Source organism: Diaphorina citri, unplaced genomic scaffold, assembly GCF_000475195.1.
Source record: "Diaphorina citri unplaced genomic scaffold, Diaci psyllid genome assembly version 1.1 scaffold760, whole genome shotgun sequence".
NCBI lineage: Eukaryota > Metazoa > Arthropoda > Insecta > Hemiptera > Psyllidae > Diaphorina > Diaphorina citri.
Window position 1 is genome coordinate 28,342 of NW_007378193.1, and position 12,861 is coordinate 41,202.

General features: G+C 38.2%; 2 protein-coding genes across 2 annotated transcripts; one reads left to right on the plus strand and one right to left on the minus strand.

Annotated features, from left to right (window-relative positions):
- Positions 1 to 1,981: 1,981 nt before the first annotated feature.
- LOC103511866 (ceramide synthase 6) lies at positions 1,982 to 9,365 on the minus strand. The gene is made up of 5 exons (XM_026825490.1): positions 9,361 to 9,365; positions 8,679 to 8,826; positions 6,597 to 6,632; positions 5,985 to 6,206; positions 1,982 to 2,137 (listed from the first exon to the last, which is right to left on the minus strand). Exons 1-5 carry the CDS (start codon positions 9,363 to 9,365, stop codon positions 1,982 to 1,984), a joined length of 567 nt encoding a protein of 188 aa, XP_026681291.1.
- Positions 9,366 to 9,579: 214 nt separating this feature from the next.
- Positions 9,580 to 11,626, plus strand: LOC103511863 (transcription factor Ken-like). Its single transcript, XM_008476604.3, has 5 exons — positions 9,580 to 9,586; positions 9,824 to 9,981; positions 10,171 to 10,535; positions 10,708 to 10,964; positions 11,144 to 11,626. Exons 1-5 carry the CDS (start codon positions 9,580 to 9,582, stop codon positions 11,593 to 11,595), a joined length of 1,239 nt encoding a protein of 412 aa, XP_008474826.2. The 3' UTR covers positions 11,596 to 11,626.
- The last annotated feature ends 1,235 nt before the right edge of the window (positions 11,627 to 12,861 follow it).

Consider the following 12,861-nt stretch of genomic DNA (forward strand, 5'->3'; position numbering starts at 1 on the left):
TTGATATAGTCGACGGTCGATCGACGAGGTGAATCTATGTTGTCGAGGCAGTGTGGACGGTTTCAGTCGACATCGATCGACGGCCGTCGACTATGTGTGAACACAGCTTTAGGTATCATCAAATGGCATAGAACCTATTCCGTTTGATAAAGGAAAGTCAAAAATATTATGCAACTAGCCTCATGTTAGTCCATTTTTAGGTACTCTGAGGTTTTTCAAGTCTGCACTTGCACACAAGTCAACAATCATTTCAGCATTGAATAAGAGAAACGTTAGTGGTTTTACTCAACTTGTGCTTTACAAAAACGTTTTCTTTTGATTGTTTCATATAAAGTTAAAAATAATGAAGCTTGAAAGACTTTTTACAAGCATAAAAACAAGCCCAGTTGTAAATTGCATGAAAGCAAGAATTAGAAGCATAAAGAACACTATCACAGCGAAAATTGTCACTCTGGGCATTAAAGAGAAAACCATTTCGTGAATTTTAAAGAACAACAAATTTGTTAAATCCTATACCCTTTGATTTGGGTATTTTAAAATAACAAAACTTTTCATAATAGATGTGTCAGTAAATTTGAATAAAATGAGGCAATTTGAAAGAAAAAACTACGGTTAATAGTAAATTGAACATTTTCTGGGCTTTACTTTGCATCGACCAACGTGACATGACATGGAATTGAAGCCAAAGACTAGATGATAGTAGTTCTTTATTTTGAGGTGATTGCCGCCCGAGGCGGATTTTATCCTGAATGGATAATATTGGTTCTAGGAGCGGCTGGCTTTCTCCTATCCTGTCTTCCTTCTCTCTTCGATTTCGGGACGATAAAACCTTGGCATGAGTTACAGTTCCCTCTATCAAACCTAAAAAAACCCCCTTTGAGGTTATCATTTGTTTTATTTCTTCGGAATCGGAGAACCAGAAACCATCCGTTTCTCCTATTTTGAAGAGACAGTTGCGGAACAAAGAGACAAACTGAATTAAAGTACTGAACTCTGTCTTTGACTTAAACATCAACAGGAGAAAAGTGGACGAAGCCAGAAAGTTGCGAGGCATTATCGATGAAATACGAAACAAAGAAGATAAAATCAAACGCCTTCAACGGACCAGAGAAAGAGAGGTGACCGAGTGTCGATTGAGAGCTCACTCTGCTGCTGAGTTGAGGGAGCAAATAAGGTAACTGCACATATCAGAACTAAAGTAGTTACTACCGGAACTATTGGAACTAAAAGAGAACGACCGGGGTTTCCAGTGTAAAAACGGCTTATTCGAAAGGGATTTCCTCTTTCAAAAGTAGCCTATGACAAATCTTAAGGTGTCTACACATAGTCGACGGCCGTCGATTGACGAGGTGAATCTGTGTTGTTGAGGCAGTGTACGGTTTCAGTCAATATCGATCGAGTCGATCGACGGCGTCGACTATGTGTGAACAGAGCTTAATATTTAAATTTTTCTATTACAGGAACACGTTAACCCCGGAAACATTCGACAGGAAAGTAAGCAGGGTTAACATGGAGCTCAGAGTTTCCAGTAGGCCTCCATCTGCCTCTCCCACTCTCATGCGATCTCACATCCGACTGGGTTGAAACCGTTAAACCGTGTATGAAAAAGAGAGCTTAGAGCATAACCTCAAGATCATGAAGCAAATATTGAAATTGTATGAACCAAAAATATGGCGGACCTTTTGGTGCAGAAGTTCTAAATTCAAATAACTCCAGATTTCAATTGACTTCTTTCTAAATAATAAAATAATAATAAATAAGCAAACCTGATTGGCTGATTTCAAAATTTTAAACGGCAAGGTAGGTATTCTTTGAAATCTCGGTACATATTGTCTTTCGTATGAAAATCTACGACTTTTGATATAAATATAACGTAGTACCTACCTAGGTAACTCAGGTTAGTCAGGTTAGCTTACCAACTTGGATTTGTTACAAAGCATCAACTTCGCACTTTTCAAAACATGTAATGCCCTTTTCCCCCCTAGAAGTGCGGTGTAGGTACAAGACACATGACTAACCTGCGGATTATCCAGAAGGGGAAGATATAGTTCCGAGTGAAGAGCCAGAGGAAGGTAAACGCTAGGAAGAGGATCTCACATGTCTTGTCGAACTTGGCATACTTGGCCATTTTGGCCGCCTGAAATAAGAAGAATAAAAAATTAATTACACATATACGTCCAAGGTTATTTTCACACAAAGAAAAGGTAAAAATTCTCTTCCAGTTGATCCAAACTGCATTCCTATCTCAGAATGATGTCCTATCTCACAATCCACATTAAATGACAGAGAAAGGATGCAAAATACTTCGTTTTCACTTGACTAGGAACACAAAGTGAGTATAACTCGATTTAAGTTTAACTCTCGGATTAAGCAACCATTTCAGTCAATCAGATTGGTTAATACGAAAGTTAAACTTGATCCGAGTTCAAATTCACTTTATGGCCCCCGCCGAAAATGGTTAGACTACAAAGGTAAAAGGACTTTTCAGTCCCAAGTTCCTAACTCCGCAGGATTAACAAGGTTTATTCTTTTCTAAAATAAAGCACCTACTAATATTATGAAATGGGTAATAGGATTATTTTCAATACAAGCGTATTACTCATCCAATCCTTCTTTTCCCCATTCATTAGGCATAGGCATTCTACATTCTGGGACACCTTGTACTCGTATACACATTCCTTTCGGCACTCATTGAAGTCATGTTTGATCAATAGAAAGCGTACAATGTTTCAATTGAAAATATTCATGTGAGTGTTCAAAATGAGGAAAGATGAACCTGTCTCAAAAGTGGAGAATAAATAAATCAATGGATTATCCATGTTGGTTAAGAGAGCATGTGAAGGCCGGGGCCACAATCGTTAAACTCTGTTTTAGTATAACTCTTGGACTAAGCAATCAGACTCCTTAAGGGCATAGGCATTCTACATTCTGGGACACCTTGTACTCGTATACACATTCCTTTGGGCACTCATTGAAGTCATGTTTGATCAATAGAAAGTGTACAATGTTTCAATTGAAAATATTCATGTGAGTGTTCAAAATGAGGAAAGAAAGAGATTCATAGGTAGATTCGTAAACGCTTAACCCAACTTTTAGAGCTGTTTGCCCCTACACCTGAGCCTCAGAATGAGCTTTCTGTGTACGCAATTAAGCTGGGGAAAGGGATAGTAAACCAAATGTGGCAAGGAAAAAAAGAAAGTGAAATGTTGAGATTGTGTTCAAAATGAGGAAAGAAAGAGATTCATGGGTAGATTCGTAAACGCTCAACCCAACTTTTAGAGCTGTTTGCCCCTACACCTGAGCCTCAGAATGAGCTTTTTGTGTACGCAATTAAGCTGGGGAAAGGGATAGTAAACCAAATGTGGCAAGGAAAAAAAGAAAGTGAAATGTTGAGATTTAAGCTTTCCAATTTAAATTCAATGAGATCATTAAGCTAGTTGCGTCAAAAGTTACTATCAAAATGCTTTCCCAACATAAAAAATCGTAAAAAAAGCATGGCTTCGTTCGTTGAATTAAATAAAATGTGAATGAACGCGATTCAATCTATGTTACTTCTACATAGATTCTTATCTTGAATCACGGTCATAAAAAATCGTAAAAAAAAGTATGGCTTCGTTCGTTGAATTAAATAAAATGTGAATGAACGCGATTCAATCTATGTTACTTCTACATAGATTCTTATCTTGAATCACGGTGGAAGTCATGAATTATGACGTCATCGCCTACGGGAGCGTATGCCGTGACGTCAAACTTCACGATTTTTTCGGTATTTTTTAAATCGATTTATCTCGGTATCTAGAAGCTGTAAAAGAAAAAGAAAAATTCCGTTGGTCCTCATTTTTCCTGCTCTATGACTTTGAAACATCACCCAAGTAAGCGCAACTGATCTATTTGAATCACGGCAGCAATGTGGCTTATGTTGAAATATTAATCAAATCTTCTCCTCGGTTGTGAAATACTACCGTTGATACCAGCGTCTTGATTGCCTGATAAGCCTCAACACAGCTGATAGTGGGACCCCTGATAATGTTAATCACTCTGGCGAGAAGGAAAAAGTGGAAGCAAGTACGGAGATATTCTAATGTGAGCCTTTATAACACAGAGAGAAATAAACACGAGGTAGATTTAATGAAGAACTCAACTAGTATGCAAGAAGGAAGTTTCAATAAAGAATAGAATAAATAATTGGAAAGCTTGGTTGAGAAGCATGGCATCCAGAAATAAACACGGGGTAGATTTAATGAAGAACTCAACTAGTATGCAAGAAGGAAGTTTCAATAAAGAATAGAATAAATAATTGGAAAGCTTGGTTGAGAAGTAGAGATGTTGTTTGGGATAAGGTATTTTTCATTAGCCGATCTTAAAAGGAAAATACAGGTTTTCTATGGGTTTTAGGAAATGGGAAATTCGAGAGTTGCTAATGTATAAGAAATTCAAATTTTCACTCCATGTGAGTATACATAATAATGTTCGTAAGATCGCGTCGTATCGCACCTTTACTTACTTACGTCAAATTATTATCTCTAGAATCGTTTCTTGTGGAGCAAAGAAATTTTGCTACTTTGGCCCTCTTTTCGTTATTTTTATGGGTTTTAGGAAATGGGAAATACGAGAGTTGCTAATGTGTAAGAAATTAAAATTTTCACTCCATGTGAGTATACATAATAATGTTCGTAAGATCTTGTCGTATCGCACCTTTACTTACTTACTTACTTACTTACTTACGTCAAATTATTATCTCTAGAATCGTTTCTTGTGGAGCAATGAAATTTTGCTACTTTGGCCCTCTTTTCGTTATTTTACAAATGACCTTTGTTATCATGTTTTATCAATTTCATTTTATTATTTTAAATGTACACTCGCACACATTACTGTAAAAACAAATTCGAGATAAATATTTCGTAAGTAGGTATAGGTTATCTCTGGGTTAACCTTGCATAATCAGTTTGGTAGCTACCTGTAAAATGCCCGAATTAAAATTCAAAAATTATTTAAATATTGTAAGTAGGTATGAAGGTATGTAACTCTGTTTGTAGGTGTTATGTTTATGAAATTTTGAGATTCAAAGAGAAAGTAGGTAGGGTCAAAATGAACAAACATTATCAGGGTAGTTGGGGGAATGGGGGATAATGAAACACAATTATTAAATAATAAAGACATACCCCTTCATTAATAATTTATTATACTTTCACAAGGGAGGAAAATAAGCAGCATAGAAAAAATTAACGAAAATGTAGATAGAAAATAAAGAAGAATGAAGATGGTCAAAGAAGTGATTGTATCAGGTAATGGGTACAAACAACTTTGTATAACACAGTCTAATCTTTAAATTAATAACTTAAATCAGTGAAATATATGTTTATAAACAAGTAAATAAAGCTTACAATAGAAGGCAGTGTCTTGGCTTACGTGCAAAATCAGGCCCTATCCCGATTGGTTGAAAATGCTGATTATGACCAATCCAAAGGTCTTCATTGCTCGTAAGCAAAGTGCATGCCCAACAACATTTGACATGATATGATACACAAGGGTACTAACTTATATTCTACAGTCGAAATTCCTTAACAAAATATTTTATACTAGGTATTGTTTACCAGAACATTCACAAAACAATTTAAACTGTCGTTTATCAAACATCAATGTTCAAGGAAAAAGAAAAGGGCCTTTAGCTTTTCTTTCAATTTTTAGACTAGCCTGACTTGATGAGACATTTATACCCTATCCTGAACCCTTTTTCTACGGTAGGTACGATATATAATTCAATTCCAAGGTACGTATACATGCATCCTAATTGTCTTGACACTTATTTCGTCTAATACAAGCGAGTTACAAGCCGGGGTCGGGCAGCACTTCCATCTCTTGGCATTTGTGCTCCTCCTGACTCACTTTTGATAATAAGAGAACTTCTTTCAAGTTACACTTAACAAAAGAAAGTGAGTGTTCAGATATCATTTTTCTGTGATAATAATAATTAAAATACTTACCTCAAGGAAAATGTCAGCACAGTCATGCACCAATAGCACCAGAGTTCCGATCCTGGTCAAGTTACAGATCCAGGAGAAGGATAGCAAACAGATGGTGCATATGTGATGAAGGAACATCTGCCAGAAGTCTTTCCTTTTGACATCAAAGAATTGGGAGACAGCCAGAGAGTAGTAGAAGGACAGCGAGATCATGTAGTACCACCACACATCACTTGGAACACTCTAGAATGAGGAAACAGTCATGATGTATTTTTATTCTAGCAAAAAGAAAAAAAATCCTTGAAGGCTGCAACTCCTTTGGCTACCTAGCATTTTTACACATTATGAAAAGATTGACATCAATCATCTATATCTAATTCAATCCTGGCTGCAGCTTCCTTTTGAATAATCAAATGAGAAATTTTGAAATAATAATGTGGCAAATAAATGTTGCCATTTTTAAAGGTGTAGATTTAAGGAGGTATTTCCTCAACCACATGTTTCTAGGTACAAAAATCTTTTGCAAGGCGAAGGACCATGCATTGACTAGAAGTTAAGGCCCTTAAAGAAAAAATTTATAATTTGTAAAATCAAAAAGGACCATTTTAAATTGAGCAGAACTTGGGTACCTACCTGATGAGGGTAATTGACCCAACATGTGTCCATATTCTGAAGGACCATGCATTGACTAGAAGTTAAGGCCCTTAAAGAAAAAAATTAGAAGTTGTAAAATCAAAAAGGACCATTTTAAATTGAGCAGAACTTGGGTACCTACCTGATGAGGGTAATTGACCCAACATGTGTCCATATTCCACAACCATTCCTTATCCCACAAGCAGACAAGTCCAAACCCAAATGAAAAGAAGTAGTAGATGCATCTCCAGCTATAAAAAGCAGTTTAAAATTTTCATTATAATTTATCTGACTAGATCAACATTGTTAAGAAACTAGTATTACAATCAGGGCAAAATAATAATAACAAAATAGATTCAGCAATACTAGACCTAATTGACAAGGTTTTTAGTTATGAGGGTTTTACCCTTCATTCAGTGAGCAGAGACAAACTACAAGCCTACTCACTTAAAGCCACCCAGCTTGAGTGCGGGTGCGGCTGAGAAAATTTAGCAGCTCATGACTGCTCAGATGTTCATGTTCACTCATCAAAATACCAACCATGCAAAAACTGCTTAACTTTCACCACTGGCTAAAGTAAATAAAAAATTAATCAAGTACCACAGTAACTATGTAGTTACATCACATCACTCAACATTTATCTCACCTGCTCTCACAAAATTTGACTAGAACTGAAGGTTTTCCTTGAGCCTTCATTAATCTCAACAGTTGTAAATTGCATGAAAGCAAGAATTAGAAGCATAAAGAACACTATCACAGCGAAAATTGTCACTCTGGGCATTAAAGAGAAAACCATTTCGTGAATTTTAAAGAACAACAAATTTGTTAAATCCTATACCCTTTGATTTGGGTATTTTAAAATAACAAAACTTTTCATAATAGATGTGTCAGTAAATTTGAATAAAATGAGGCAATTTGAAAGAAAAAACTACGGTTAATAGTAAATTGAACATTTTCTGGGCTTTACTTTGCATCGACCAACGTGACATGACATGGAATTGAAGCCAAAGACTAGATGATAGTAGTTCTTTATGCGACTAGGACTAATTTTCTAGAAAACAAAACAATTTTGACCCAAAATTAGCACTTTACTAAACAAAGGAGATACTACTATTGTATATACCTACACATCTACAGTATCCATTAATTATGTTTAACAAATATGTCCGCGGGCCGGGTATCGAAAAATGTACGGTTCGGTCGTTATTCGGGAGCCAAGTTCCGTTAATTGGTCATATCTTTAGGGCTTAATTTGGAAAGAGCTTTCCGGACGATAGTACCTTAGTAGGCGTTACAGTTCCCTCTATAAAATCATTCGAATCTTTAAAAACAAGGTAAATTTGTCCTGGGCCCCCAAGGCAAGCTTGTCCCTGGGCCCACAAGTCGAGCTTTCCTTCGTGTCATTTCGTGTGTACTCACCTCTCCAGCGTTGAAATATTGGACAGCAATCTTCATGATAAGCCTGGTCCAGAAGGAATAAAATGAGGCAATTTGAAAGAAAAAACTACGGTTAATAGTAAATTGAACATTTTCTGGGCTTTACTTTGCATCGACCAACGTGACATGACATGGAATTGAAGCCAAAGACTAGATGATAGTAGTTCTTTATGCGACTAGGACTAATTTTCTAGAAAACAAAACAATTTCGACCCAAAATTAGCACTTTACTAAACAAAGGAGATTCAAAGGACCGTTCTACTATTGTATATACCTACACATCTACAGTATCCATTAATTATGTTTAACAAATATGTTCGCGGGCCGAAAAATGTACGGTTCGGTCGTTATTCGGGAGCCAAGTTCCGTTAATTGGTCATATCTTTAGGGCTTAACTTGAAAAGAGCTTTCCGGACGATAAGACCTTAGTAGGCGTTACAGTTCCCTCTATAAAATCATTCGAATCTCTAAAAACAAGGTAAATTTGTTCTGGGGCCTACAAGGCAAGCTTTCGTCCCTGGGCCCACAAGGCAAGCTTTTGTCCCTGGCCCCACAAGGCAATCTAGTCCCTGGGCCAACAAGGTAAGCTTTAGTCCCTGGGCCCACAAGTCAAGCTTTCCTTCGTGTCATTTCGTGTGTACTCACCTCTCCAGCGTTGAAATATTGGACAGCAATCTTCATGATAAGCCTGGTCCAGAAGAGATGCAGAATGAAGAGCAGGATGAGAAGACCATTGAAGATGTAGTAGGCGGGGAACATTGTGTTGGCAATCTTGGGCGCATCCAGAGCGGTACTGGAGAGAGAAATAAAGAACTTTTTAAAACAGCCTGCCTAATTAGCTTGAAGGGTAGCGCGCTTACCTTGTAAGCGCTAGATCGCGGGGCCGATTACCGCCCGGGGCAAGCGTTATCCTGAACAAATGAGGATCATCGTTCTCGAAATGGCTGGCTTTCTCCTATCCAGTCCTCCTCTCTTCGATTTTGGGACATTACAGGAGGAATTTTAATTGTGTTAAGCATAAATGCTTGTCACAAATTTAATGTCGTTCCCTGCTTAATGCACTACGCTAAATTTTATGACTTGACTTGGACTCGAACCACCAACCTCCAGATACGAAGTCCACCGCGCTAACCACTGCACCACTGAGATTGGTTTGGGACGTTACAGTTTCCTCTTATCAAATCTCTTCAGAAAAGAGAAAGAGATTACCGGTGCTGGGGTAAAGATACTCATGTCCTTAACGTAATCCCTAGCTAGCCCTTCCAGTAACAAGTTAAACGAATGGCTTGGCCAGTTAGAGTATTGAACCCTGTAGAGAGCCAGTTACCACATTATACAGTAAGTATATATTTCTAGTGTTAGTTCGTAGAAGCTTAACCCATCCTTTAGAGCTGTTTGTCCTATACCTAAGCCTCGGACTGGGCCTCTTGTGTATGGAATTAAGCTGACCAATAGTCAATGACTAACCTGCGGATTATCCAGAAGGGGAAGATATAGTTCCGAGTGAAAAGCCAGAGGAAGGTAAACGCTAGGAAGAGGATCTCACATGTCTTGTCGAACTTGGCATACTTGGCCATTTTGGCCGCCTGAAATAAGAAGAATAAAAAATAAAATACACATATACGTCCAAGGTTATTTTCACACACAAAAAAGGTAAAAATTCTCTTCCAGTTGATCCAAACTGCATTCACTCGATGTCCTATCTCACAATCCACATTAAATGAGAGAATGGATGCAAAATACTTCGTTTTCACTTGACTAGGAACGTTAAGGCCGAGGGGGGGGGACAGATAACAAGAGCAGCAGCATTGAGCCTTCCATTTTAGTGAAGGCAGAGCTGGAAGAGACGAGTTCACCTCCACTGGTTGCCAGTAGGAGACGACGGAGAAGCTCTTCCACCCCGGTCAATCTGTCGCTGAGCAATCCGGAAGTACACAATGAATCTAAGGTAAGTCCAATAAAAGGATTATTAGATAGTCAAAAGAAACTTGGAAAGAAAGTGTGTTACAAACAGGAGCAAATTTACCAATACCAAATCAGCCGATTCTTATCAAATAAAATTATCTATATTAATCCGATGAGAAGGTCACCAATTAGCAGAAAATGATGTAGATATCTATTTTTCTTTTGATTTCAGTCGCCCGAAAATAGTCATAAACCTCTAAGAAAAAGTTCCTCTCTGGTCGAATCGTCGAGTGAAGAAGAAGTTATGCGATCTACCAGCGCTGAGAAAATCGCCACGCGACTCCAGCAAGAAATCGAAAACCAAGCCCTGTTCTATCGGAAGCGGAAATCACGTTACATGGATTACTACAACAGCAATACCATTGATGATGTGGAAGAGCAAAGGAAGTTGCAGGAGAAAGTGCAACAGCAAACAGCGCCCGAGAATTACGTGGTTATGCCTCATCGGAAACGCAGACCTGGCTTCCACAACTCCCCCGCCCAGAATCCACCCTTCATACCGTTCTCACCCTCCTACATTGATGAAATTTCGTTTAGGTGAGTCACGACTGCGGCCTATTTAGGTATTTGACTTTGGGAATTTTCTTCAAGGGAATCATAATATTATTATGACAAATCATATGTAATGAACTTTGATAAGAGGTGCTTTTGTCTATAACCTCATAATGTCCAGTAGCATTCTAATAGAACGTTCCTTTCTCTTTCACAGGCATTATCGTAGTCCTCATTTGTTAAGTTCCTCAAATCCGCCTTACCTGATGGACAATCCATCTAAAACCCCACCTCACCCGGGTGTTCTCTTACCAAATTCCGTAGAAGAAATAGTCGTCAAGTACCGTCCACCCAGCGAAGAAGGCTCTCCTATTCAGCGGCCTGCTTCCCCTCGCTATGGTGGCATAGGCAACAATGATGCACCCTGGGGACCATGGTCCTTATGTCAGACGGGAGGGGACTCCTCTACTCCAGGTAAGTTGTTGGATTTAGATTTTTCCGACTAGAAAAGTTTGTACGTCGAATAAGCCGAGATAAGCTTAAGCTCGACCCCACCTGAAAGTAGAACTGATGTATTGATGAGAAGTGTACCTCCCTAAGAAAGAGGATATAAAAAGAGCATTTGAATAAGTTTGTTCTTTTTCATGTTTCAGGTAACTTGAACAGTTTATCCGGACCAGGAGGGGGTCACACGAACCATGAGCATGAAGACACAAACAGTACAAATGAAGATATGATCAGCAAGTCTAGTTGCACGACTAGTAACAACGTCGGTAGTGCCAGGGAATATCGCTGTACGTATTGTGGCAAACAGTTCGGCATGAGTTGGAACTTGAAGACTCACCTTCGCGTTCACACGGGAGAGAAACCATTTGCCTGTCGTCTCTGTGTAGCAATGTTCAAACAGAAAGCTCATCTCCTCAAGCACCTCTGCTCTGTCCACCGCAATGTCATCTCTTCTGTGAACGATGATGGGAATAGTAGTCACTTCAATTGCTGCTTCTGTTCAATGACGTTTGAATCCTTACAGGACCTGATTCGTCATTTATCAGGACCTCACAATAATCTGCTACTCAGTAAAAACCTCAGTGCTGAGCCAGAATGACATTGGCTTCATGTCATGTGCTTCCAAGCTGTCCGAATAAAGCTGATCTTCTTGGTTTTAACATGTTGACCCCCTACCTTTATGACTTACAAATCAAAGTATAGGCACCCGATTGAATTAATTTTTGATCTCAAACTTTCAGTGCGTCATCTTTTCTTCTTGTAGTTTGTAGGTATCAGTGTATCACGTATTTACACATCCATCTCATTCTGACCGGAGTTTTTGGTAACCAAGTGATTGTTACTTACTTACGTCAAATTATTATCTCTAGAATCGTTTCTTGTGGAGCAAAGAAATTTTGCTACTTTGGCCCTCTTTTCGTTATTTTACAAATGACCTTTGTTATCATGTTTTATCAATTTCATTTTATTATTTTAAATGTACACTCGCACACATTACTGTAAAAACAAATTCGAGATAAATATTTCGTAAGTAGGTATAGGTTATCTCTGGGTTAACCTTGCATAATCAGTTTGGTAGCTACCTGTAAAATGCCCGAATGAAAATTCAAAAATTATTTAAATTGTAAGTAGGTATGTAACTCTGTTTGTAGGTGTTATGTTCATGAAATTTTGAGATTCAAAGAGAAAGTAGGAAGGGTCAAAATGATCAGACATTAGCAGGGTAGTTGGGGGAATGGGGGATAATGAAACACAATTACATAATAAATAATTTATTATACTTTCACAAGGGAGGAAAAAAAGCAGCATAGAAAAAATTAACGAAAATGTAGATAGAAAATAAAGAAGAATGAAGATGGTCAAAGAAGTGATTGTATCAGGTAATAGGTCGGGCATCACTTCCAACTCTTGGCATTTGTGCTCCTCCTGACTCACTTTTGATAAGAAGAAGACTTCTTTCAAGTTACACTTAACAAAAGAAAGTGAGTGTTCAAAAGAAAATCATTTTTCTGTGATAATAATAATTAAAATATTTACCTCAAGGAAAATGTCAGCACAGTCATGCACCAATAGCACCAGAGTTCCGATCCTGGTCAAGTTACAGATCCAGGAGAAGGATAGTTTTAAAACTCAATTCTGTACAGTTCTATTGGTAAGCTACTACAGGGAGCGAGATCAATTCTGGCTTCTTTGGATCAAGCGCACCGGCGCGAACGTCAAGAGTTCGAAGCGCACCGGCGCGAACGTCAAGAGTTCGAAGCGCCGCGCCGCTCGACTTAAATGAACAGTGGGGGAATAGATATATAAAAAAAAGTACACCTTATGTAGGTATGCTTGTATGCAGTACTTAGGTACCTACATAGAT